Source organism: Bombina bombina, chromosome 3, assembly GCF_027579735.1.
Source record: "Bombina bombina isolate aBomBom1 chromosome 3, aBomBom1.pri, whole genome shotgun sequence".
Lineage (NCBI taxonomy): Eukaryota > Metazoa > Chordata > Amphibia > Anura > Bombinatoridae > Bombina > Bombina bombina.
Window position 1 is genome coordinate 247,661,411 of NC_069501.1, and position 26,463 is coordinate 247,687,873.

At 38.4% G+C, this 26,463-nt stretch overlaps 1 protein-coding gene across 1 annotated transcript in view; it reads left to right on the forward strand.

The window, feature by feature from the left end:
- Positions 1-5,604: 5,604 nt before the first annotated feature.
- PITPNA (phosphatidylinositol transfer protein alpha) overlaps positions 5,605-26,463 on the forward strand; it is a 173,778-nt gene continuing 152,919 nt past the window's right edge. The window contains exons 1-2 of the mRNA XM_053706235.1: positions 5,605-5,725; positions 10,257-10,287. Coding sequence (XP_053562210.1) covers positions 5,706-5,725; positions 10,257-10,287 — 51 coding nt within the window. The 5' untranslated portion in view covers positions 5,605-5,705. The remainder of the gene's footprint in view (positions 5,726-10,256; positions 10,288-26,463) is intronic.

The window sequence follows — 26,463 nt, forward strand, 5'->3', positions numbered from 1 at the left end:
TGCAGCACCAAGTGCCAAGAAAAATTGGAAATATCAACACTAGTTAGTGCTACTCACTAATACATCAAGCAAGCTATGCATGATTTCTTCACACAATCCTAATAAGTCCAATAAAATATAAATAAATAAAAATACAAGTTACAAATGTCAAATCATATAATCAAAAGTGATGACTTCCTTTAAAGGGACAATATACACCAATTTTCATTTACCTGCATGTAATAGACACTACTATAAAGAATAATATGCACAGATACTGATATAAAAATCCAGTATAAAACCATTACAAAACTTACTTAGAAGCTTCCAGTTTAGCTCTGTTAAAAAGGTAGCTGGAACACCCACTGCAAGTGGGAAAAAGTAGACACTCCCCCTTACTCTGCATATGAAAAGACTCTTTACAAAGACAGGATCAAGCTGGAGTAGATATATGTCAGTATTCTCCTAAAACTTTGGGGCTTGGTTAGGAGTCTGAAATCAGAGCAATGTTATTTAAAAATAAGCAAAACTATCCTGATGAGTACAATTTCCAAAAGAGAGTTACACTGAGAATGGAACAGGCGCTGTTACATTTCCTGATTCTGGGGCTCACTAGACACAATAATAATAAGCTAGCTATGTGGATCTGCACCATAGTTAGATTGGGTATAGCCCAATTCTGGAAAGGAATACCTCCTAATTTTGAAATAATAAAGCAAAAGCTGACATACCACTTTAACAAGGCGAGTGCAGCAGCCGAATTCCTAAACAACACAGAAGGCTTCTTACTACAGTGGGAGCCATATATTCATTATCATGAAGCCTCTATGAGAGGGGTAGCGGTAGCTAACTAAACCAAGTTCTAAGAATATAGGAGGAGAGCCGAATCCCACATAACCAAAGATCAGAGGAAACTAGATAGAGTTCAATGCTGATTGATAGAATGAATGCCTAATAAATGGACTACATGTAATATTGGAGTATACTTGATAACAAGCATTTGACTATGTAATGATGGAATATTTGATTTCTGCATGTTATATTTGCAAAATATTAAATAAAAATATTTCAAAATAAAAATAAGCAAAACTATACGTTTAAAAAACCACAAAAAAACCCTGTATGGGCTATATAAATGGATCATATACAAAACATTTATGCAAAGAAAAATCTAGTGTATAATGTCCTTTTAAGGTAGTTTATCCCAATCTATTTTTTGGAATCCCTATGTGTATGTGTGCTTTAAGAAATACACATGAGCAAACTAAAAATAATTAATTGCTTTCTATCATAAGCAATGCTTGCAATTGGAAAATGCATAGTTTTGGAATCTCATTTACAAACTGCAATGTTATATGGGATTTGGTCTTCCATTCCGGATTACCTTTTTCAAACTATCTATTAAAAATGTATCTGCAATAGAAAATTAAATAAATCCTATTTGTATGATTCATGAATCTGGATGTCAAGCAGCTTTACATTGTAAAACTCTAACTGTGGAATACTTACAGACTAAAAAAACAACCTTTGAATAAACATGTATTTGGAGAATATTGATGATATCCAGATAAGGAAAGCCGTGATTGGTGATGGAAGTTGGTTGCATATTATAAACATATCCCCACAAACTGGCAATGTATATATTTAAACTAATTAGATAATAGATTATGTAAAATGTTGTTCATTAAAGGGAAACTAAACATTTTGAGATGTTAATATAAAATTATAATTTGTATATGTAATAAAAGCCTCAAATATACTCTCATTATTTATTTTGTCCCTTCTTCCTGTAATTACATTTTGAAATTGTGAGTATTTCAGTTCCTGAAATGGAAGTGCAGAACAGTGTTATATTCCACACAGCCATTGGCTGCACAATCTAAAATGTTACACTTATTTTGTCACAATTTAAACAGCTAATTAAACTTTTAAAAATACATCTACATATTCTTCTCAGACTAATCTTTTCTTTGAGTGCATCATTTATTTAGTGTTTAATGTCCCTTTAATATTCTAGGATGAGAGGGAATAATTCATGACCCAAACATTGCCACTCCATTTCTCTTGTAAACTCTTGTAAAATGTATTTGTAAACTGGTCACCAAGTTCCACACACTTTACAAATGCTCCCTGCCTGTACCCATGTCCAATATAACTGATAAATACAAGAAGCTTTGCTAACACAATGGTACTGCAAAAGTGACTAAAACCTAATTTTGCTTATACATTCTAAATAGTTTTCTCGTCCATGGAACATTATTACACTATAAAAAAAACATTATTACACTATAAAAAAACATTATTACATTATTACACTATAAAAAATGATTAGCATGGGTTAATTTCAGAGCAGTGACGTGTTTCTGTTCGAAACTATTATGTCCCTTTAAAATTAATTTAATAGGAAAAAAATTCTAATGTGATTTGGAGACAAACCAGTGAATAGTGTGTTACACTACCTCATAGTATACATAACATCACCTGGAAGGCTGGACTAGGCCACTTAAAGGGACACTCAATCAAAATTAAACTTTCATTATTCAGATAGAGCATGCAATTTTAAACAACTTTCCAATTTACTTCCATTAACAAAATGTGCACATTCTTTTTATATTTAAACTTTTTGAGTCACCAGCTCCTACTGAGCATGTGCAAGAATAAGTGTGTATGCATTTGTGAATGGCTGATGGCTGTCACATGGTACGTGTATGCATTTGTGATTGGCTGATGGCTGTCACATGGTACAGGGGGAGTGGAAAAAGACATAACTTTTAAAATTGTCAGAAAAAAAATCTACTACTCATTTGAAGTTCAGACTAAGTGCTATTCCATTGTCTTGTTATCTTGCATTTGTTGATTATGTAAATCTACTGTGTTGACTGGTCCTTTAAAGGGACATTGTACTGTGACTAAGTATAGCAGCTGCAGATAAAATTTATGTACTCCTTTGGGGTTTTTGATGTATTGCTCTGTAGCAAACAACGTGTTCTATATTAATATATATATATATATATATCTAGATATATATATATATATATATATATATATATATATATATATATATATATATATATATATATATATATATATATAAATATTAATATAGAACACATTTGCTACAGTGCAATTGCAATATTATAAGTAAAACACGATTGTGAAATTGCGTTCTCAATATTATGAAATATGAATATTATGATCATGTTTGCACATTCTTAATAATACGAAATATGAACATTATGATCGTGTTTGCACATTCTCAATATTAAGAAATACGAATATTATGATCGTGTTTGCACATTCTCAATAATAAGAAATATGAATATTATGATCGCGTTTGCACATTCTCAATATTAAGAAGTATGAATATTATGATCGCGTTTGCACATTCTCAATATTAAGAAATATGAATATTATGATCGCGTTTGCACGGTCTCAATATTAAGAAATATAAATATTATGATCACGTTTGCATGTTCTCAATATTATGAAATATAAATATTGCTAACGCAATCATGTTCTCAAAATAAGTAAAAAAAAACACTATACAATACATATACTTTGTCTTTATTAATAACGTAGATCGCAGACATGACGAATATATAGGCAATCCATGGCAGTAACCTGTATTTTAATGAGGAAACATCGCTGTGGGTTTCTCATATTTAAAATACTGTCCTCCATGTTAGCTTTACCTTTTCAGCCATACCAGTCTCGCCTAATTTTCAGTGACGATATTTTCCAGTGTGACAATGTAATGTGAATGTACAGTGGAACTGAATATACATATGCATACTTTGAAGTGTTGCTACACAGAATAAATTTATTATTTTCACAAATGCACAGTCTATTTTGTGTAAACACACTTTAAACACAGCCCCCCACCCGCAGCCTACATCGCAGCTCAGTGGTGATGTTGGCGGACTTTTGCTGAATTTGTGCTCCCATTCTATCCTATGGGAGACACCTCGCCACTTATCAACACAGCAAGGTTCAGTCCACTTTTTTTTTAAATATATCAGAATGTGAGCATGACGAACAAAAAAAACAGGCAATTTCTTGTATGCCTGACGATGTTAGGAATATTGGAGCTTGGAGAGAGAAATTTAAAAAGTGAAGTTGTAATACCTATCTCTATCACTGTGAACTTGATTGCTGCTTGATGTCTGTTATTTACATAGATATGTAAAGCATTAATGGTTTACATTATAGGTGGCAGATTAAACTGACAAAAGCAGTCATTAATAATGACAAAAAAAAGTAAAGGATCTGTTTGTAAACAACTTGATACATTCCTCATCATTGGAAACAGAAAAAAAAATATCACTTTAATTATGCGTTGGAAGGGTTATGGGCTGAGTATATAGTATTTATCTGCTTGCATATTTTGCCTTTGAATAAATATATCAGCCCTCTAACTAGAAGCACCAATAGGACACTACTCAGTGGTGACTCTAGGAACAATATATAGGGGGGCACATAAGATACCACAGTCAAAACTGGGGGGGGGGGATAATAATTTTCACCACTGAAAATAAACTAAATATATATATATATAAATAAGATTCCAAAATACCAGAGTAATGTGATGATACCTTTTTTATTGTACTAACCTTATACATATTTACTTACATACACATCCATACATATACAGTTACACACAAACACACATTATACATACACGCACAGTTACACACAGACAATGCACACACATATATACTTACATACACAAACACACATTATACATACACGCACAGTTACACACAGACAATACACACACATATATACTTACATACACAAACACACATTATATATACATACATACATACACATAGTTAAACACACATGCATACACGCACCAACACATACATACACATCCATACATATACAGTTAAACACACACAATATACTGTACATACATGTACAGTTACACACACACATATATACTTATATACACATACATTATACATACATACACATAGTTAAACACACATGCATACATATACACGCACAGTTACACACATACATTAATACACACACATTATACATACATACACATTATACATACACGCACCAACACATACATACACAGACATACATACATACACAAATACACACATACACATTAGCACCCCGGTGGATGTGAGATGTCAAACTGAGTGCACTTATTGAGACATAGATAGATAGATTGATGATAGAGAATGTAATCAACACATTGCCTTAGAAAATTAAATATATATATGGTCTATATAGGTGTGTGTGTGTATATATATATATATATATATATATATATATATATAAACATGCATACATTCACACACAAAATACTTCCCTTCATATAAGTATTAAAATAATCACTATTGTGGAAAAATAAGCATGCACATTAAAAGGGTAACAAACCTGTTTATTGAATAATTTAAAGAAAGAAAAAAAAAAAGGCAGGTAATTTATTATGCACTGATAGCTAACCCACAACAATCCTTTGTGTTAGCAAATAAAGTTTGCGTTAAAAAAAAACACACACACGTTACTCTCTGTATCCAGATGTTTCATGCAGTGGGCAGGACCTACTGTCTCTTCACGCTCACCGTTCTTGACGATGCAGCAGTGACGTTGCTGTTGCTGTAGCAACGTCCCGCCCCCAGCACGGTGCGGAGTAGGAAGTAACCGGTAACCTTCACAATCTGGGCCGGGAGCAGCGGAGAAGAAGACGGCGTAAGGGAGCTGTCATGGTTCTTATCAAGGAGTTGTAAGTACCTGGAGCTGGGGAGGCGGCGATGGTGTCTAAGCTAATGCTCTGTGGGAGGATGAATGAAGCAGGTGCTGGAGATGGTACATGGCGGGGGAGCATCACATATAGGGAGTTTGCAGGTCAAGAAGCTTGAGGGGGTAACGCTGAATAATGCAGCTGTATATTATGAAACAATACTGTTGTTATTAGAGGGGCTGGTGGAGGAGGGAAGTCACATAGTAAGGAAAGCTGTAGGTTTATCTCTTTGCTTGAGGGGGGGGCGGATTGTAACCCTGTCCACCAAGCAAGTGCAGGGAAAGCATCAGGGGTCTTGGGTAGGTAGTGATGTGATAATTCTTATGTGTTTAGGGTCTGCCTAGTTAATACTTGAGCTATATTTTCTGTAAGTGTGAGCATATACATAGTTCTTTTTTAATCCGGCTCACAGACGAAGTAGCACACCTAGTTTTATTTTTAGTTTATTCTTATTTAATTTGTTTTTAATAAAATATTTTTTTTTTTTTATATTTGAGAGTTTATTTTATCTGTCACCTGAATTTATATTACTCATGCTCTGCTCATAAAGGTGCACTCACTTTCTAAATTTAGATTTTGTTTATTTATTGGGTACACCGTATGTAAAAAAAACTGCAAAATCCTAGAACAGTAATGAAATGGAAAAAAAACAGCACCTGTCAATACTAAAATAATGAGATTTAATCAGGTTTTGACATATCATTTGTTGAAAAGCATACCTAAGTAAGCTTAGGAGTAGCAATTCACTACTGGGAGCTAGCTGCTAATTGGTGGCAGCTCATATATGTCTCCCATTAACAAATGATACAAAGAAAATATAGCACACTTGATATTAGAAGTAAATTGGAAAAGTTTTATAAAATTGTATGCCATGTCTGAATCATGAAAGAAAAATATTGGGCATCACGTCCCTTTAACTTGTATTTTTATACTAACACCCTTTTCTTGCTCTTGACAAAAGTGTGTGTCTGGCTCCTCAATATTCTTGTTGACTCTTTAATTTAAAATAAAAATCAACCTCTAAACTTTTGCATTTATATAAAACATAACATTTAATATTTGCCAGTCCATATACGTATACAGCAACTTCAATAAACCAGGAGTCAGGGTTCCACAATTTATACCAAATTGGTATATTTGTGTATACAAAATACTCTTACTCTTTGTCCACCCCTGTAGTAATTCAATTAAATAATATCCAGCCCTGTAGTAATTACATTTAATAATTTGTTATTTTGCTGAATAACCTTTACTTCATTTAGGAATATAGACTGACTTGATTTACTTTCTGCTTCTTATTTGCCATCAAAATCAATGTTTCCTTGAAAGCTAATAGAGTCATTCATTTGTACATCATGAAGTGTATGGTTGTGTGGGTGACTTAGAAATAAAGAGGGGAGATTGGCAACTCTCTCTTTCTTTAAAGTTGGAAGGGGACCATGGTTTAACAGATGACAATATGAAATCATCTATTAGAATTTCTATCACTCCAGAATTCAAGGCGTCATCTGATTAAGAGCAGTGTAACTTGGCATGGACTTTAAAATTGGTTTACACTTGGGCACACCCCACCCTCTGAGCTGTCAAGCTACTATTTGAAACATTAAAATGAGTGGGATAAATTGACAGCAAGAAAGAAGCAACACTGTATTCTTCAAATAAAGTTATTGATAAATGCTGAATTCTTAGACATTACATGAGTGGGAAAAATGTTTAGTGCATTAAAAGTATAAGTTTTCTATTTTTTGCATATTGTTAATTCATGGCTGGGTCCATTTATAATGCAGGTGGTAGTTAACTCTTAAAGGGACACTAAACCCATTTTTTGTTTCCTTCCATGATTCAGATAGAGCATGCAATTTTAAGCAACTTTCTAATTTACTCCTAGTATCAATTTTTCTTCGTTCTCTTGCTATCTTTATTTAAAAAGCAGGAATGTGATGCATAGGAGCCGGCCCATTTTTTGTTGAGAACCTGGGTTATGCTCGTTTATTGGTGTGTAAATGTAAGCCTCCAATAAGCAAGCGCTATCCATGGTGCTGAATTTAAAATGGGCTGGCTGCTAAGATTTACATTCCTGTTTTTAAAATATAGATAGAACGAAGAAAAATTGATAATAGGAGTAAATTAGAAAGTTGCTTAAAATTTCATGCTCTATCTGAATCATGAAACCAAAAATTTGGGTTCAGTGTCCCTTTAAGGTTATATTTTTGTAATTGTTATAGTCTTTTCTGCCTTTCCAGTACAGTGACTAGAGGCTCATTGGGTTTACAGATTTATGGATCTCGTATACGCATGGAAAGCCTATCATATAGCACTTGTCTATTGTTTGGGGCTAAGCAGGAGTTAGAAGGATTTATTTGTTCTTCTTTCACTAGTTCTTATTAAATAAACAGTCTAAGAAATACAGATATAAATAAATACATTTACTTTTAGGTATCCTAGTGTAACATTTTACTTTTTTGCTAACACTAACAACATCAAATCAAATGTGTTCAGGTTTTTAAGATTCTTTTTTGTTTGTTAGAAACTAATAGTGTATTATCAGGACAAGTATGTGAACCTTATGCAGTATTCATGAACACATTGTCTGGGGTAGAGGTACAGATAACGTTCTCTGGTTATAGTGCACTCTTCATAGACCTATTATCAGGAGAGGTGTGTGTTTTTATTTTTACTACTCATTCAAAAAGATGATTGCAATTATTTGCAATTCAGCATAACTCACCTCTATAATAGTTATTGCTTCATTTTCTGTGTGTAGTTTTTCCCAGTGTAGACAATAAACTACCTTCTGAGACTTTTCATAATTGAACACTGTTTTGGTACTTTTATTTTTCATGATTTGTTTTTTAGTTAAACTTTGACTTAATTCTGTTATTCCCTAATTCATCACTATCTCTTTTATGTGTAGGATTAGTTATTTTTAGGTTGTTTTTTTTTTTTTGGGGGGGGGGGTAGACAGATTTTTCTGCAAAGCAAACATGGACATAGGCAAAAAACTTTAGTTTAAAGTGACATGAAAGTCAAAACATAAATGTTGTTCATCTAGATAGAGTATTCAATTCTAAAAGACTTTTCAGTTTACTTCGCTTTACACTGTTATGTCCCTTTAGTGCATTCCTATATTGTGTCTGATGAACTGGGCCTTTTTAATGTAGAAGTGAAAAGATATACAGAGGGCGACTCCTAGTGTGGAATTAGTAAGCAGAGTGTGAACCCACCAGCTTTACCCTTCAGAGATATACTCACAAAGTATAGAGCACACTGTAGTGCTAATGAAGCAAGCTGGGTATATTAAAAGTGGCCCAGCGCACATACCACTCCGGTGAAAGATGGTCCAATGTATTCAAAATGTTCAGATAAAAAATTCAGGAGACTCCAGATATATATAAAAAACACTTTATATAAAAATATAACAGTGTACAATAAAAATCAGTAGAATTCGCTACGCGTTTCTCAGAGCTACCACTCTGTTTCCTCAGGCAAGTTGATAACTTGCCTGAGGAAACAGAGTGGTAGCTCTGAGAAACGCGTAGCGAATTCTACTGATTTTTATTGTACACTGTTATATTTTTATATAAAGTGTTTTTTATATATATCTGGAGTCTCCTGAATTTTTTATCTGAACATTTTGAATACATTGGACCATCTTTCACCGGAGTGGTATGTGCGCTGGGCCACTTTTAATATACCCAGCTTGCTTCATTAGCACTACAGTGTGCTCTATACTTTGTGAGTATATCTCTGAAGGGTAAAGCTGGTGGGTTCACACTCTGCTTACTAATTCCACACTAGGAGTCGCCCTCTGTATATCTTTTTACTTTTCAGATGATTTTGGAAATCTACTAAGAGGAGCTGCCCTAGCATTCTAATGCACAGTCAACTGGGACACTGATAAGTTTCCAGACTGCTTATCTAGGCATTATCTTTGCCTTCACTACATGTGAGTACAAAATCTATATCTCATTCTATTTATCCTTATATATACTGGCTACACTAGGAGGCGCCCTTTCTTTTTTTGTTTCATTTGTGAAGTGAACTTATGCTTGAGTATGAATTCAATTGATATTTAGATGCAGTTCTTGTGCTTGTTAAACAGATCTCTCTTTTCTAAGTTTGTGGCTGTGCACAGAATTTCCATTCCTGTTTTGATTAGATTACAGGGTCATTCCTACCACAACACATCATACACTTACTTTCCAAGTATTGATTTCCAACATAATGACAGTATTGAAGATAAGTCAAGGTTACTATGAATTCTCATCTGCGTGTCACATTTCAATGTGTGTATTTGTGGGCTAGATCAATTCCAGGAGTCATGAATCCTAAAATGTTACCGCTGGCTTATTCTGTAGAGAAACACTACAAAAAGTGTGTGCCTGGCACCTTAGTGTTGTTGTCAATACCTAATTTGCAAACCATTTGTCAGCTTGTGGCGTACATCTTACATGAAGAGCTAATGCAAGGTGATCATTATCTATTCTAATATGGTTTTTGTTTTCTTTTGTAGCCGAGTTTGTTTGCCTGTATCTGTGGAAGAGGTAAGAATAAACTTGTTTTTTTTGTATTACAGGTGAATTATGTCTATTTTATACAAAAAAAAAAGTTGCTGACTAATTAGTAGTTTAAGGTGGAGCTTACACTGTTTGAAAAGTAATTTTTCTATGCTGTCTGACTCATTTCTTATCTTTACTGAATTGTACAAAATATATGTTTATCTTGGCGTTGCCTTAAAAGTGTGATACATTCCTTACCTAGAGTGACTTATATCTCTACTGAAGAGTTAATTGCACTGTTCTTTAACTTAAGTTTGGCTAAGTCATCCATGAAGTGTGCAAGGTAATTGTTAGAGTGTATAGTAAATCATTGATTAGGTCTGTGTTGTCAGGGATACGTTATGTTATACCTGTTACCTTGTCGGTCAATTGTCCAAACATTTTACACTTGAAATACATTCTCAGACGTAATGTTTTGTATCCTGCAGACATCTCTGAATGTTTGGTATGAGATGTTTAAACAAAGATGTGAGGATCACGTTTGTACAGCGCTTATAAACATATTAACATTTGTCATTGTTTGAACTATAATTATGTATAGTGTATATAAAAATCCTCATAACTGCTGTACAAATTTTACTGAGCAAATCCAGTGATTAATTTTTGATGGAGTAGAACAAAAGTACGGATTGTTAGTCCATGAATGGTCTTTGAAAGTCTAATTCTTTTGCACAATCTGATTAATGTTGCAGATTTCAGCTGTCCCTGAAAAAAGACATTATGCATTTGCTTTAATAGCAACCTTGTTTTTTAAGTTCTATAAAAATATTTTTTTTTTGGTCAGCTTATTTAGGGCAAGATTAGGAGTGGAGCGCTATTTTTGTGCCCCCCCTTGAGAGTAAACTACCCTGGATGGAGGCTTTTTGCGCGTGTCAGTTTGCACTCGCATTATGAGTAAAAAGTAAAAAAGCTTTGGGGGTAAGCATAAACCTGTGCAAAAACTGGAACTTTGAATATCGCAAATGCATTAACGTACTCGCCCATAGACTTTAATGGAGTTCGAAAACTGCAAAGAAAATCCCATACTCACCTGCTAGCCCTATTGCGTTTATTCAAGGACGCTAAACCCACCATGAATTATTAATATTTCACATGTTCCAATGTTATTCACATACAGAACAATGTCCTTTTTATTTTAAATACATATTTCAATATATACCTATATCTGTATATCTAATCCTATGAACCTGCTGAAAAGCAGACTGAAGTAAAAAGGTGTGTCATTGTGTACTTAATTTGCATATCTTACCCAGAATCCTTTGCTGCATTGGAAACAGTGTAATTCAGATGTTTTCTGTGGGAAAACAAGCCTCTGGGACTGTCTAGATTTGTTAATGAACTACACAATGAATTATTTTTTCTAAATTTTGTACGTAGTGGAGGATTTTAAACTCACCTTTTATCTCCCCCTAATTTAAATGTTGTTGTATTCTGCCCGGAATCAACTTCACCCAGCAGTGATTCTAACCTTCTCCCAGCTGATGAGTGGCAAAAACCACGAAACAGTCTGTCCTGGGATGGTTATGAATCACTGCACTAACCCTAGCTAAGTTTATAAGCTGTGTGAACAGTGATACTTTGGCGTAAAGGGAACCTGCTGAAAAGCAGACTGAAGTAAAAAGGTGTGTCATTGTGTACTTAATTTGCATATCTTACCCAGAATCCTTTGCTGCCTTGGAAACAGTTTAATTCAGAGGTTTTCTGTGGGAAAACAAGCCTCTGGGCCTGTCTAAATTTGTTAATGAACTACACAATGAGTTATTTTGTCTATATTTTGTGCGTAGTGGAGGATTTTAAACTCACCTTTTATCTCCCCCTAATTTAAAATGTTGTTGTAATCCTATGGATATCCTATATTATAAAAGGCCAAGTGTTTGTCTGAAGCCGTCATGCGCAGTAGAGACAAACACTTGGCCTTGAGATAGGGAGCGCGAGGTACACAAACAGCTGTGAGGTCTGGGGAGCGCGAGGTAAGCTGATTGAAACAGCCTGTGACAAGAGATATGGAGCGCGAGCTACTCAACAGCTGTGTGCTGCGTGAGAAGCGGCCACACGCTCCCCAGACCTCACAGCTGTTTGTGGCCGACGGGAGCGTTGCGATGGGGGCGTGACCGGGCGTCGCGATGGGTGTGGCCGGACGGGTGCCGCCGTGATGGGCGTGGCCGGGCGGGTGTCGCCGTGATGGGGCGTGGCCGGGCGGGGTCCCGCGATGTGAAGACTTCAAGACAGAGCCAGAGAGGGAGCAGGAGAGGGGGGAGAAGGGCCAAAGAGGGGAGAGAGAGCCAAAGAGAAGGGGGGAGAGAGAGCCAAAGAGAAGGGGGGAGAGAGAGCCAAAGAGAGGGGGGGAGAGAGAGCCAAAGAGAAGGGGGGAGAGAGAGCCAAAGAGAAGGGGGGAGAGAGAGCCAAAGAGAAGGGGGGAGAGAGAGCCAAAGAGAAGGGGGAGAGAGAGCCAAAGAGAAGGGGGGGGGGAGAGCTAAAGAGAAGGGGGGGGGGAGAGCCAAAGAGAAGGGGGGGTGGAGAGCCAAAGAGAAGGGGGGAGGGAGATCCAAAGAGAAGGGGGGGGGAGAGCCAAAGAGAAGGGGGGGGGAGAGCCAAAGAGAAGGGGGGGGAGAGCCAAAGAGAAGGGGGGGGGGAGAGCCAAAGAGAAGGGGGGGGAGAACCAAAGAGAATGGGGGGGGAGAACCAAAGAGAATGGGGGGGGAGAGCCAAAGAGAATGGGGGGGAGAGCCAAAGAGAAGGGGGGGGGAGAGCCAAAGAGAAGGGGGGGGGAGAGCCAAAGAGAAGGGGGGGGGGAGCCAAAGAGAATGGGGGGGGGAGCCAAAGAGAAGGGGGGGGAGAGCCAAAGAGAAGGGGGGGAGGAGAGCCAAAGAGAAGGGGGGGGAGAGCCAAAGAGAAGGGGGGGGGAGAGCCAAAGAGAAGGGGGGGGGGAGAGCCAAAGAGAAGGGGGGGGAGAGCCAAAGAGGGGGGAGAGAGAGAGCCAAAGAGGAAAGAGAGCCAAAGAGGAGAGAGATCCAAAGAGGGGGGAGAGAGAGCCAAAGGGGGGGGGGGAGAGAGCCAAAGGGGGGGGGAGAGAGCCAAAGGGGGGGGGGGGAGAGCCAAAGGGGGGGAGAGCCAAAGAGGGGGGAGAGAGAGAGCCAAAGAGGGGGGGGGAGCCAAAGAGGGGGGGAGAGAGCCAAAGAGGGGGGAGGAGAGCCAAAGAGGGGGGGGAGCCAAAGAGGGGGGAGAGAACAAAAGAGGGGGGAGAGAGAGCAAAAGAAAGGAGGGAGAGAGCAAAAGAGGGGAGAGAGAGAGAGCAAAAGAGGGGAGAGAGAGAGAGCAAAGGAGAGGGGGGAGAGAAAGCAAAAGAAAGGGGGGAAGAGAGAGCAAAAGAGAGGGGGGAGAGAGCAAGGGGTGGGACCGCTGTACTGCAAAAAATGTCCCGTGTACACGGGCTTTAGTACTAGTATAGGTATAAATAATCTTCATATCTTCTATGTGAAAAACTAAGAAATTGAAAATATAGGCAATGCGCATCTAGGTTCGCAATTTATGACTAACACGGTTGGGTTAGCGCGCATACAATCGTAGTAATCTTAAGGCGCAATTTTGAAATAATAAATATTGAAAATTAAAAAAAATATATATATTTTATATATATTCTATGAATTTATAATATTTTACCGTATGTATAATAATTTTAAGATTACTAAGTTTTCATGTGCGCTAACCTGACCGCATTTGTTCTAAATTGGTAAATACCCTGACTACAAAAAAAGCCTGTTTGAAAGATCCAAGGTCACAGGTTCAAATCCCGGCAGGGCTGACTTAGCCCTTCATCCTTCCGAGGTCGATAAAATGAGTACCATTAAATTGGGTTATAATAACAACTATTACTATTCAGCTGCCGATTTGGTTAATTCTGAGAGCGAGCGCTGAAAAAGCGATTTGAGTCCCACTTGGAGAAAGGCACTATATATATATTGCACTCGCATTATGAGTAAAAAGTAAAAAAGCTTTGGGGGTAAGCATAAACCTGTGCAAAAACTGGAACTTTGAATATCGCAAATGCATTAACGTACTCGCCCATAGACTTTAATGGAGTTCGAAAACTGCAAAGAAAATCCCATACTCGCCTGCTAGCCCTATTGCGTTTATTCAAGGACGCTAAACCCACCATGAATTATTAATATTTCACATGTTCCAATGTTATTCACATACAGAACAATGTCCTTTTTATTTTAAATACATATTTCAATATATACCTATATCTGTATATCTAATCCTATGAACCTGCTGAAAAGCAGACTGAAGTAAAAAGGTGTGCCATTGTGTACTTAATTTGCATATCTTACCCAGAATCCTTTGCTGCATTGGAAACAGTGTAATTCAGATGTTTTCTGTGGGAAAACAAGCCTCTGGGACTGTCTAGATTTGTTAATGAACTACACAATGAATTATTTTTTCTAAATTTTGTGCGTAGTGGAGGATTTTAAACTCACCTTTTATCTCCCCCTAATTTAAAATGTTGTTGTATTCTGCCCGGAATCAACTTCACCCAGCAATGATTCTAACCTTCTCCCAGCTGATGAGTGGCAAAAACCACGAAACAGTCTGTCCTGGGATGGTTATGAATCACTGCACTAACCCTAGCTAAGTTTATAAGCTGTGTGAACAGTGATACTTTGGCGTAAAGGGAACCTGCTGAAAAGCAGACTGAAGTAAAAAGGTGTGTCATTGTGTACTTAATTTGCATATCTTACCCAGAATCCTTTGCTGCCTTGGAAACAGTTTAATTCAGAGGTTTTCTGTGGGAAAACAAGCCTCTGGGCCTGTCTAAATTTGTTAATGAACTACACAATGAGTTATTTTGTCTATATTTTGTGCGTAGTGGAGGATTTTAAACTCACCTTTTATCTCCCCCTAATTTAAAATGTTGTTGTAATCCTATGGATATCCTATATTATAAAAGGCCAAGTGTTTGTCTGAAGCCGTCATGCGCAGTAGAGACAAACACTTGGCCTTGAGATAGGGAGCGCGAGGTACACAAACAGCTGTGAGGTCTGGGGAGCGCGAGGTAAGCTGATTGAAACAGCCTGTGACAAGAGATATGGAGCGCGAGCTACTCAACAGCTGTGAGGTGTGCTGCGTGAGAAGCGGCCACACGCTCCCCAGACCTCACAGCTGTTTGTGGCCGACGGGAGCGTTGCGATGGGGGCGTGACCGGGCGTCGTGATGGGTGTGGCCGGGCGGGTGCCGCCGTGATGGGCGTGACCGGGCGGGTGTCGCCGTGATGGGGCGTAGCCGGGCGGGGTCCCGCGATGTGAAGACTTCAAGACAGAGCCAGAGAGGGAGCAGGAGAGGGGGGGGAGAAGGAGCAGGAGAGGGGGGAGAAGGGCCAAAGAGGGGAGAGAGAGCCAAAGAGAAGGGGGGAGAGAGAGCCAAAGAGAAGGGGGGAGAGAGAGCCAAAGAGAAGGGGGGAGAGAGAGCCAAAGAGAAGGGGGGAGAGAGAGCCAAAGAGAAGGGGGGAGAGAGAGCCAAAGAGAAGGGGGGAGAGAGAGCCAAAGAGAAGGGGGGAGAGAGAGCCAAAGAGAAGGGGGGGAGAGAGAGCCAAAGAGAAGGGGGGAGAGAGAGCCAAAGAGAAGGGGGGAGAGAGAGCCAAAGAGAAGGGGGGAGAGAGAGCCAAAGAGAAGGGGGGAGAGAGAGCCAAAGAGAAGGGGGAGAGAGAGACAAAGAGAAGGGGGGGGGGAGAGCCAAAGAGAAGGGGGGGGTGGAGAGCCAAAGAGAAGGGGGGAGGGAGATCCAAAGAGAAGTGGGGGGAGAGCCAAAGAGAAGGGGGGGGGAGCCAAAGAGAATGGGAGGGGGGGAGCCAAAGAGAATGGGGGGGGGGAGAGCCAAAGAGAAGGGGGGGGAGAGCCAAAGAGAAGGGGGGGGGGGGAGAGCCAAAGAGAAGGGGGGGGGGGAGAGCCAAAGAGAAGGGGGGGGGAGAGCCAAAGAGAAGGGGGGGGGAGAGCCAAAGAGGGGGGGAGAGAGAGAGCCAAAGAGGAAAGAGAGCCAAAGAGGAGAGAGAGCCAAAGAGGGGGGAGAGAGAGCCAAAGGGGGGGGGAGAGAGCCAAAGGGGGGGAGAGAGCCAAAGGGGGGGGAGGAGAGAGCCAAAGGGGGGGGGAGAGAGCCAAAGGGGGGGGGGGAGAGCCAAAGGGGGGGGAGAGAGCCAAAGGGGGGGAGAGCCAAAGAGGGGGGAGAGAGAGAGCCAAAGAGGGGGGGGAGCCAAAGAGGGGGGGGAGAGAGCCAAAGAGGGGGGAGGAGAGCCAAAGAGGGGGGGGAGCCAAAGAGGGGGGAGAGAACAAAAGAGGGGGGAGAGAGAGCAAAAGAAAGGAGGGAGAGAGCAAAAGAGGGGAGAGAGAGAGAGCAAAAGAGGGGAGAGAGAGAGAGCAAAGGAGAGGGGGGAGAGAAAGCAAAAGAAAGGGGGGAAGAGAGAGCAAAAGAGAGGGGGGAGAGAGCAAGGGGTGGGGACCGCTGTACTGCAAAAAATGTCCCGTGTACACGGGCTTTAGTACTAGTATAGGTATAAATAATCTTCATATCTTCTATGTGAAAAACTAAGAAATTGAAAATATAGGCAATGCGCATCTAGGTTCGCAATTTATGACTAACACGGTTGGGTTAGCGCGCATACAAACGTAGTAATCTTAAGGCGCAATTTTGAAATAATAAATATTGGAAATTAAAAAAATATATATATTTTATATATATTCTATGAATTTATAATATTTTACCGTATGTATAATAATTTTAAGATTACTAAGTTTTCATGTGCGCTAACCTGACCGCATTTGTTCTAAATTGGTAAATACCCTGACTACAAAAAAAGCCTGTTTGAAAGATCCAAGGTCACAGGTTCAAATCCCGGCAGGGCTGACTTAGCCCTTCATCCTTCCGAGGTCGATAAAATGAGTACCATTAAATTGGGTTATAATAACAACTATTACTATTCAGCTGCCGATTTGGTTAATTCTGAGAGCGAGCGCTGAAAAAGCGATTTGAGTCCCACTTGGAGAAAGGCACTATATAAATACTAGTTATTATTATTATTATAAAATACATATCTATACCTATATATCTATATGAATAGATATACAGGTATAGATATAAATATATATATATATATAAGTCCAATTTCAGGTGCACTCGCTATTCCCAGATAACAACAGCCAGGGTGCTGCGTAGTATAATAGATACATCAGTTGCCTTTATCCTTTCAAAGAATAAAACGCTGCACTCACTGGTCTTGTGAAAAATTAAATTTAATCGCATCACATCACCATTTTAAAGTACAAATACCCCCAGACGTTTCGGTATTACACTGGTACCTTTTTCAATGGGTGTTCAATCTGTATCCAAGTGTTCTATACCAAACACACACCTGATCCCTAATAAACCCCACTGTGCTCTGACTTCCGTTCCAGCAGAGCTAATACGTGTCCGCCATTTCACTGACATTTCGCTCAGCTTCCGATCAGGGCACATGGCAAATTAGCATAGCCTCTCCCCTAGTGACAAAAATCACCTACGTTACCCTGCGTTCATCTCTATGTGGTTTGGACTTGCATTAGCGTAGCTGATATCGGAGATCAGTTTATCGTAAAAAAAAAAAACCTAATGTACAGAAAAAGATTTCCAATGCTAATCTATACTTCAGATTAGACTACTAAAAAATCTAAGTTAAGCAGAACACCTAACCTATATAACCTGATCCCCTCATGCCTATTGCAGCATGATAGAAACTTCCTCCAGGCGGAATACACACTCATCAACTAGGCAGCCCAGACTGATGGGATATATGTTAATAAGAGGTTGAATATTTGTTGACTACTATTCTGAGTAGTGCCAGATAAAACCTAGACCGTCCAGTCCTAGAAAGATCCAACTACAGGATCACATTGTAGTCCAGCTGCACATTCAACCCTCTTGGGGTTACAGTATCCAATTGGTAAATCCATGACTCCTCCACTTGTAGGAGTTTTTTATGCCTATCACCACCCCTATTCAAAGGTGGCACATAATCAATTATCATAGTTCTTAAGCTGGCAGCGGTATGTCCCACTTGCATAAAATACCTGGCCACAGGTTGATCTGATGTCTGTTTGTCAATAGTAGTTCTTATGGCATGGCGATGATTGGCCATCCTCTCCCTTAAAGTGGTTGAGGTCTTACCGACATAAACCAGAGAGCACAGACATGTCAGAATATAAATCACAAAAGTGCTGATGCATGATAATCTGTGAAAGATCCTATATTTTTTCCCGGTCCGAGTGTGATGGAACTGGGATCCGGTCAACATGCTGTTGCATGTAGTGCAATCCCCACACCTGTAGCAACCCAACTTCTTTTTGCCATCCATCCAGGTGCCTTTCTGATAGCATTTGACTGGATCATTATGTACAAGGATGTCTTTCAAGTTGGGGATGCTCCCCGGATTGTATACAAGAAAGCCCCCAACTTGAAAGACATCCTTGTACATAATGATCCAGTCAAATGCTAAAGAGCCATCCACATACTTCATTATGAGCCAGCAGATCCCTAGAGATCAACTGCTCACTGACTGAGAGAACAATTCTTTAATCTTCCTTTAAGATACAGAACACTAACTTTCATTATATAGTACATTTTAAGGGACAGGAAAGTCAAAATTAAACTTTCATGGTTAATACAGAGCATGTCATTTTAAGAGATCTTTCAATTTACTCTTCCATTTGCAAATTTACTTTGTACTCTTTGTATCCTTTGTTGAAAAATGCAACTCAGGAGCAGCAGTGCATTACTGGAAAATTTTGGATGGGTGGCTACACACACATGCATCTTGTAATTGGATCATCAGATGTGATTGGCTACATCCCAGTAGTGCATTGCTGCCATGGAGCTGACTATAACTATATGTTTAGCCACAGGTTCAATCGCACTCTATCAGCAATTTACTCCTGAAATGTATTTTTTTTTGCTTGTTTTCCAAGTGATCACAATGCAAAATGCCTTTTTTGAATGGAAAAGTTCAAAAAAATACCTTTTCTTGTGTTAAAGGGACAGTCAACTAAAAAAATGTTATTGTTTAAAAAGATAGATAATCCCTTTATTACCCATTCCCCAGTTTTGTACAACCAACACTGTTCTATTAATACACTTTTTACCTCTGTGATTACCTTGTATCTAAGCCTCTTTTGACAGCCCCCTGATCACATGACTTTTTATTTATTTTCTGTTGACTTGCATTTTAGCTGTGTTATGCAGAACACGGGGCGTGAGCACAATGTTATCTATATGGCCCACATGAACTAGCAGTCTCTTTTGGGAAAAGCAAATAAAAAAGCATGTGATTAAGAGGCTGTCTATAGTGGCTAAGAAACAGGCAGACATTTAGAGGTTTAAATGTTATAAAGTATATTAATAAAACAATGTCAGTTGTGCAAAGCTGGGGAACAGGCAGTAAAAGCATTATCTAACCTTTTAAACAATTAAAAATGTAGTGTTGACTGTCCCTTGAAGTACTCATTGTCAGGATAGAAACTGGGAGGTCATCTGAAACTCGCATATACAATAGCCCTTTCACACCTCTTAAGGTTACAGTAAAGTGCTTTTGAATGAATCCTTTGTTCACTGTGTAAGGAAAATTCTAATTTACATGTGTGGCATTAACCTATTGTAATCCGATTCCATCCTCACCACTGCTTAACCAGCTACATGCCATTTGTATCTTTGCCTGATAGACATACTGAGCATGATTGCTCAATCGCTATATTGTCACTTTTATTATTTTACTACTTTAGTTTTACATTTATTGTTTGTTAAAGCACTGTTTTCTGTTTTAATTTGATCTGAAAACAAGATAAAGACTATGGATCATATTAGAAGGACTTATGATATCTTCTTATAGTGGATTTTTACAGTTATGAAAGTGTAAAGTGTGAACCAGCTTCCTCTCAATATGGTATCTACATAGAAGATGTCCAAACAAGATTGCGCCACCATGGCCGGGTTTTTATAGCCATGAAGATGTTTGGAACCTGATGTGACTTTTCCTGCAGATTCCCTTAGCTGTGCAGGATATCACATACTCAACACATAAACATATATGTAAATGAGCCTATACTTATGTAATGTGTCCTGCCCACTGCAAATGGCCTGTACAATAGTGATGAATACAGCTTTAATGAATCAAAGCCACTTATGTTAATAATATACCTCTAAAATGTATCATGTTGCCATTTCAGAGTGTTTTGCACAATAGACTGTTTCCAGATAGTCTTGGATTACTTGTAAAATTGTCCAAAGTGCCAAAGTGGTCTCTTTAAAATAGACAGTAAAAATAAGGTTTTTATCAAGGAACCAGAAATCTTATTGCGGGTGTGGGAAATAGCGAAAAATGCACTTTTGTGATCCCAATGAATAGAAAATGCCTCAGCAAATAGATTCTGATTGACCCCCTAGTTATATGCAAGCAATTCGCAAAATAATAAATCCCATTATTATGTTTTCTTTTTGGACTGTTATGTCCCTTTAAGACACAGCATTTTTCTCTGCAAATTTAGTTACACGTTTTTAGTTTTCTGGTTTAATGGAGAAAATATTTCTAATATGAATTTAAAGACCGCATTGTAAACTATTTTGTTTTGCATGGAAAATAAGTAATTTTTAATAGTTATATGAAAGACTAAGTTTGTCCTTGCAGGAATAGTTCTGCCTCTACTAGTATAGTGTAGTTTTGGCTGAAATGCTCCATTAAAAACAGTGAATAATGTTTACTGATTGGCTGGTCAAATGAAAATTATTAAATAAAACTGAGTGAGGTGCCATGAACTGTTAGACGAATGATTTCAATTTTTAATTTCTCTTGCAAGGTGTATCCAGTCCACGGATTCATCCTTTACTTGTGGGATATTCTCATTCCCTACAGGAAGTGGCAAAGAGAGCACACAGCAGAGCTGTCCATATAGCTCCCCCTCTAGCTCCACCCCCAGTCATTCTCTTTGCCGGCTCTAAGCACTAGGGTCTCTCTACGGGAGGGTAAAGTGAATGTGGTGTTAGAATTGTAGTTTTATATCTTCAATCAGTCCTAACCCATCTTCGAAGAAGGAACGTCTATTGCACAATCTTGATGTAGTTCGTGCTTTAAAGTTCTATTTACAAGCAACTAAGGATTTCAGACAAACATCTTCTTTGTTTGTTATCTATTCTGGTAAGAGGAGAGGTCAGAAAGCGACTGCTACCTCTCTTTCCTTTTGGCTGAAAAGCATCATCCGTTTGGCCTATGAGACTGCTGGCCAGCAGCCTCCTGAAAGAATTACTGCTCATTCTACCAGAGCAGTGGCTTCCACATGGGCTTTCAAAAATGAGGCTTCTGTTGAACAGATTTGTAAGGCAGCGACTTGGTCTTCACTGCATACTGTTGCCAAATTTTATAAATTCGATACTTTTGCTTCTTCGGAGGCCATTTTTGGGAGAAAGGTTTTGCAAGCAGTGGTGCCTTCCGTTTAAGGTACCTGTCTTGTTCCCTCCCTTCATCCGTGTCCTAAAGCTTTGGTATTGGTATCCCACAAGTAAAGGATGAATCCGTGGACTGGATACACCTTGCAAGAGAAAACAGAATTTATGCTTACCTGATAAATTACTTTCTCTTGCGGTGTATCCAGTCCACGGCCCGCCCTGGCAATTAAGTCGGGTAAAACATTTTTTGTTTAAACTACAGTCACCACTGCACCCTATGGTTTCTCCTTTTTCTTCCTAACCTTTGGTCGAATGACTGGGGGGTGGAGCTAGAGGGGGAGCTATATGGACAGCTCTGCTGTGTGCTCTCTTTGCCACTTCCTGTAGGGAATGAGAATATCCCACAAGTAAAGGATGAATCCATGGACTGGATACACCGCAAAGAGAAAGTAATTTATCAGGTAAGCATAAATTCTGTTTTTAAAATGACCTTATTCAAGCAAAAAAAACAAACAAAACTTTTATGTGCAAAACATGCGCTTTTAACAAGATTTGGGAAACAAAATTAAAAAATTTCCTTTCAAGCATTCAAAATTTTTGTCTTTGTATTATACAAAAATGTCATTTTGTGTCACAAAAGTATAACACATTATAACACATTCTAAGATGTAATGTTATTTGTCAGAGTTACTGAAAAAAGAGAGAAATATATTTTCTGGACTTAAGTAGTCTGTATTGCTAAGTTTTATTGTAAACTGTTAAATAACAAACAAAAAAAACTCACTTTGAAGGAAATGTGTAGGTCGGTTTCCCTGGAAGATTTTCTAGTCAGTAACTCTATTAAAGAGACATTATCACTTTTGAGATTGTTATTCTGGTAACTTATTTATAACTGTCCCCAACTGGCCTCAGCAGAGTATGCAAGATAAGAAAATAGGCTTTTAACCCTGATAGAAAACATGGCTACAACAAAGCAGTGGCCATTAATTAGCAGAGACTAATGGCTAGATTATGAGTTGTGCGTTAGGCTTAAAAAGCAGCGTTGGCCGGTCCTAACGCTGCTTTTTAACGCCCGCTGGTATTACGAGTCTTGCAGGTACAGGTGTACCGCTCACTTTTTTGGCCAGACTTTGAAATACTGCAAATCCACTTACGTAAATTGCGTATCCTCTTTTTTTCAGTGGGACTTGTATAGCGCTGGTATTACGAGTCTGCCAAAAAGTGAGCGGTAGACCCTCTCCTGTCAAGACTGGCATCAGTAGTTAAGAGTTTTACACTACAACGCTGTAGCATAAAACTCTTAACTAAAGTGCTAAAAAGTACACTAACACCAATAAACTACCTATTATCCCCCTAAACACTAAAATAAACATTTTAACCCCTAATCTGCCGAACCGGACATCGCCGCCACTATAATAAATATATTTACCCCTAAACCGCCGCCCTCCCGCCTTGCAAACATTAGTTAAATATTATTAACCCCTAATCTGCCGTCCCTAACATCAACGACACCTACCTACATTTATTAACCCCTAATCTGCTGCCCCCAACGTCGCCACCACTATACTAAAGTTATTAACCCCTAAATCTAAGTCTAACCCTAACCCCCCTAACTTAAATATAATTAAAAGAAATACCTATCATTAACTAAATTATTCCTATTTAAAACTAAATACCTGTAAAATAAACCCTAAACTAGCTACAATATAACTAATAGTTACATTGTATCTAGCTTAGGGTTTATTTTTATTTTACAAGCAAGTTTGTATTTATTTAACTAGGTAGAATAGTTACTAAATAGTTATTAACTATTTAATAAATACCTAGCTAAAATAAATACAAATTTACCTGTAAAATAAAACCTAACCTAAGTTACACTAACACCTAACACTACACTATAATTAAATTATTTCCCTAAATTAAATACAATTAAATAAAATTAGCTAAAGTACAAAAAAACAACAACTAAATTACAGAAAATAATAAACAAATGACAAGATTTGTAAACTAATTACACCTAATCTAATCCCCCTAACAAAATAAAAGAGCCCCCCCAAAATAAAAAAGCCCTACCCTACACTAAATTACAAATAGCCCTTAAAAGGGCCTTTTGCTGGGCATTGCCCCAAAATAATCAGCTCTTTTACCTGTAAATTCTTTTTACAAATCCCTCCACCCACACAACTAACCCTACTCTAAAACCCACCCAATACCCCCTTAAAAAAAAATAACACTAACCCCTTGAAGATCATCTTACAGGGAGAAGTCTTCATCCAACCGGGCTGAAGTCCTTAACGAAGCCGGGAGAAGTCTTCATCCAAGCCGGGCAAAGTGGTCCTCCAGACGGGCAGAAGTCTTCATCCAGACAGCATCTTCTATCTTCATCCATCCTGCGCGGAGCAGGTCCATCTTCAAGACATCCGACGCGGAGCATCCTCTTCATCTGACTAACAGTGAATGAAGGTTCCTTTAAATGATGTCATCTGAGATGGCGTCCCTTCAATTCCGATTGGCTGAATTCTATCAGCCAATCGGAATTAAGGTAAAAAAAATCCTATTGGCTGATGCAATCAGCCAATAGGATTGAAGTTCAATCCTATTGGCTGATCCAATCAGCCAATAGGATTGAGCTCGCATTCTATTGGCTGATTGGAACAGCCAATAGAATGCGAGCTTAATCCTGTTGGCTGATTGGATCTACCTTAATTCCGATTGTCTGATAGAATTCTATCAGCCAATCGGAATTGAAGGGACACCATCTTGGATGACGTCATTTAAAGGAACCTTCATTCAGGGTTAGCCGTCGGATGAAGAGGATGCTCTGCTTTGGATATCTTGAAGATGGACCCGCGCCAGATGGATGAAGATAGAAGATGCCGTCTGGATGAAGACTTCTGCCCGTCTGGAGGACCACTTCGCCTGGCTTGGATGAAGACTTCTCCCGGCTTCGTTGAGGACTTTGGCCTGGTTGGATGAAGACTTCTCCCGGTAAGGTGATCTTCAAGGGGTTAGTGTAAGTTTTTTTTTAAGGGGGTATTGGGTGGGTTTTAGAGTAGGGTTGGTTGTGTGGGTGGTGGGTTTTAATGTTGGGGGGGATTTGTAATTTTTTTTACAGGTAAAAGAGCTGATTACTTTGGGGCAATGCCCCGCAAAAGGCCCTTTTAAGGGCTATTTTTAATTTAGTGTAGGGTAGGGCTTTTTTATTCTGTTAGGGGGATTAGATTAGGTGTAATTAGTTTAAAAATCTTGTAATTTGTTTATTATTTTCTGTAATTTAGTGGGGGGGTTTTTGTACTTTAGTTAATTTTATTTAATTGTATTTAATTTAGGGAAATAATTTAATTATAGTGTAGTGTTAGATGTTAGTGTAACTTAGGTTAGGTTTTATTTTACAGGTAAATTTGTCTTTATTTTAGCTAGCTATTTATTAAATAGTTAATAACTATTTATTAACTATTCTACCTAGTTAAAATAAATACAAACTTGCCTGTGAAATAAAATAAACCCTAAGATAGCTACAATGTAACTATTAGTTATATTTTAGCTATCATAGGGTTTATTTTATAGGTATGTTTTTAGTTTAAAATAGGAATTATTTAGTTAATTATTATTAGTTAATGATATGAATTTTATTTAGATTTATTTAAATTATATTTAAGTTAGGGGGGGTTATACTTAGGTTTAGGGGTTAATAAATTTAGAATAGTGGTGGCGACGTTGGGGTGGCAGATTAGGGGTTAATAAATATAATGTAGGTGTTGGCGATGTTGGGGGCAGAAGATTAGGGGTTAATAAGTATAATGTAGGTGTGGGCGATGTCCGGAGTGGCAGATTAGGGGTTAATATTTATAATGTAGGTGTCGGCAATGTCGGGGGCGGCAGATTAGGGGTTAATAAGTGTAAGATTAGGGGTGTTTTTTGCAGGAGTTAGACTTTTTTTCAGCCGGCTCTCCCCGTTGATCCCTATGGGGAAATCTTGCACGAGCACGTTACACCAGCTCACGGCAACGCTGGTATTGGAGTGAGATATGGAGCAAAATTTTGCTCTACATTCACTTTTTGTCTGTTAACACCGGGTTTGTAAAAAACCATAATACCAGCGCTGCATGTAAGTGAGCGGTGAGCATAAACTGCTCGTTAGCACTGCATAGCCTCTAACGCAAAAATCGTAATCTAGGTGTAAAACCTTACACTTATTTCTTCATTATTTAAACAACTAATCAACAAATGCATCTGCATATTATTCTTAGGTGATCTTTGCGTTGAACACAGCATTATATCTAACAGTTATTTAGTGTTTAAAGGGGCATAAAACCCCCAACAAAAGCTCATGATTCAGATAGTGTAAAATAAAATAAAAAATAAAAAACTTTCCAGTTTACTTCTATTATAAAATCTACTTTGTTCTCTTGGTATCGTTTGTTAAAAAAAAACAAAAAAACAGGAAGTTGTAGGAGCGTTCATGGGACTGGAGCAATATATGGCAGCAGTTTTATAATTGATATACATTTGCAAGAACAGTAAGTAGCAGCAGTGTTTCCTGTTATACATTGCCTCAGAAAAGTGCACTCTACCTATCTAGATATTTCTTCAAAAAAGAATAAAATGAAAACAAAGCAACTTTGATAACAGAAGTAAAATTGTATGCTCTGTCTGAATCATGAAAGAAAATGTCCCTTTAATGTTTTAAAGTCTCCTTTTCGGTAG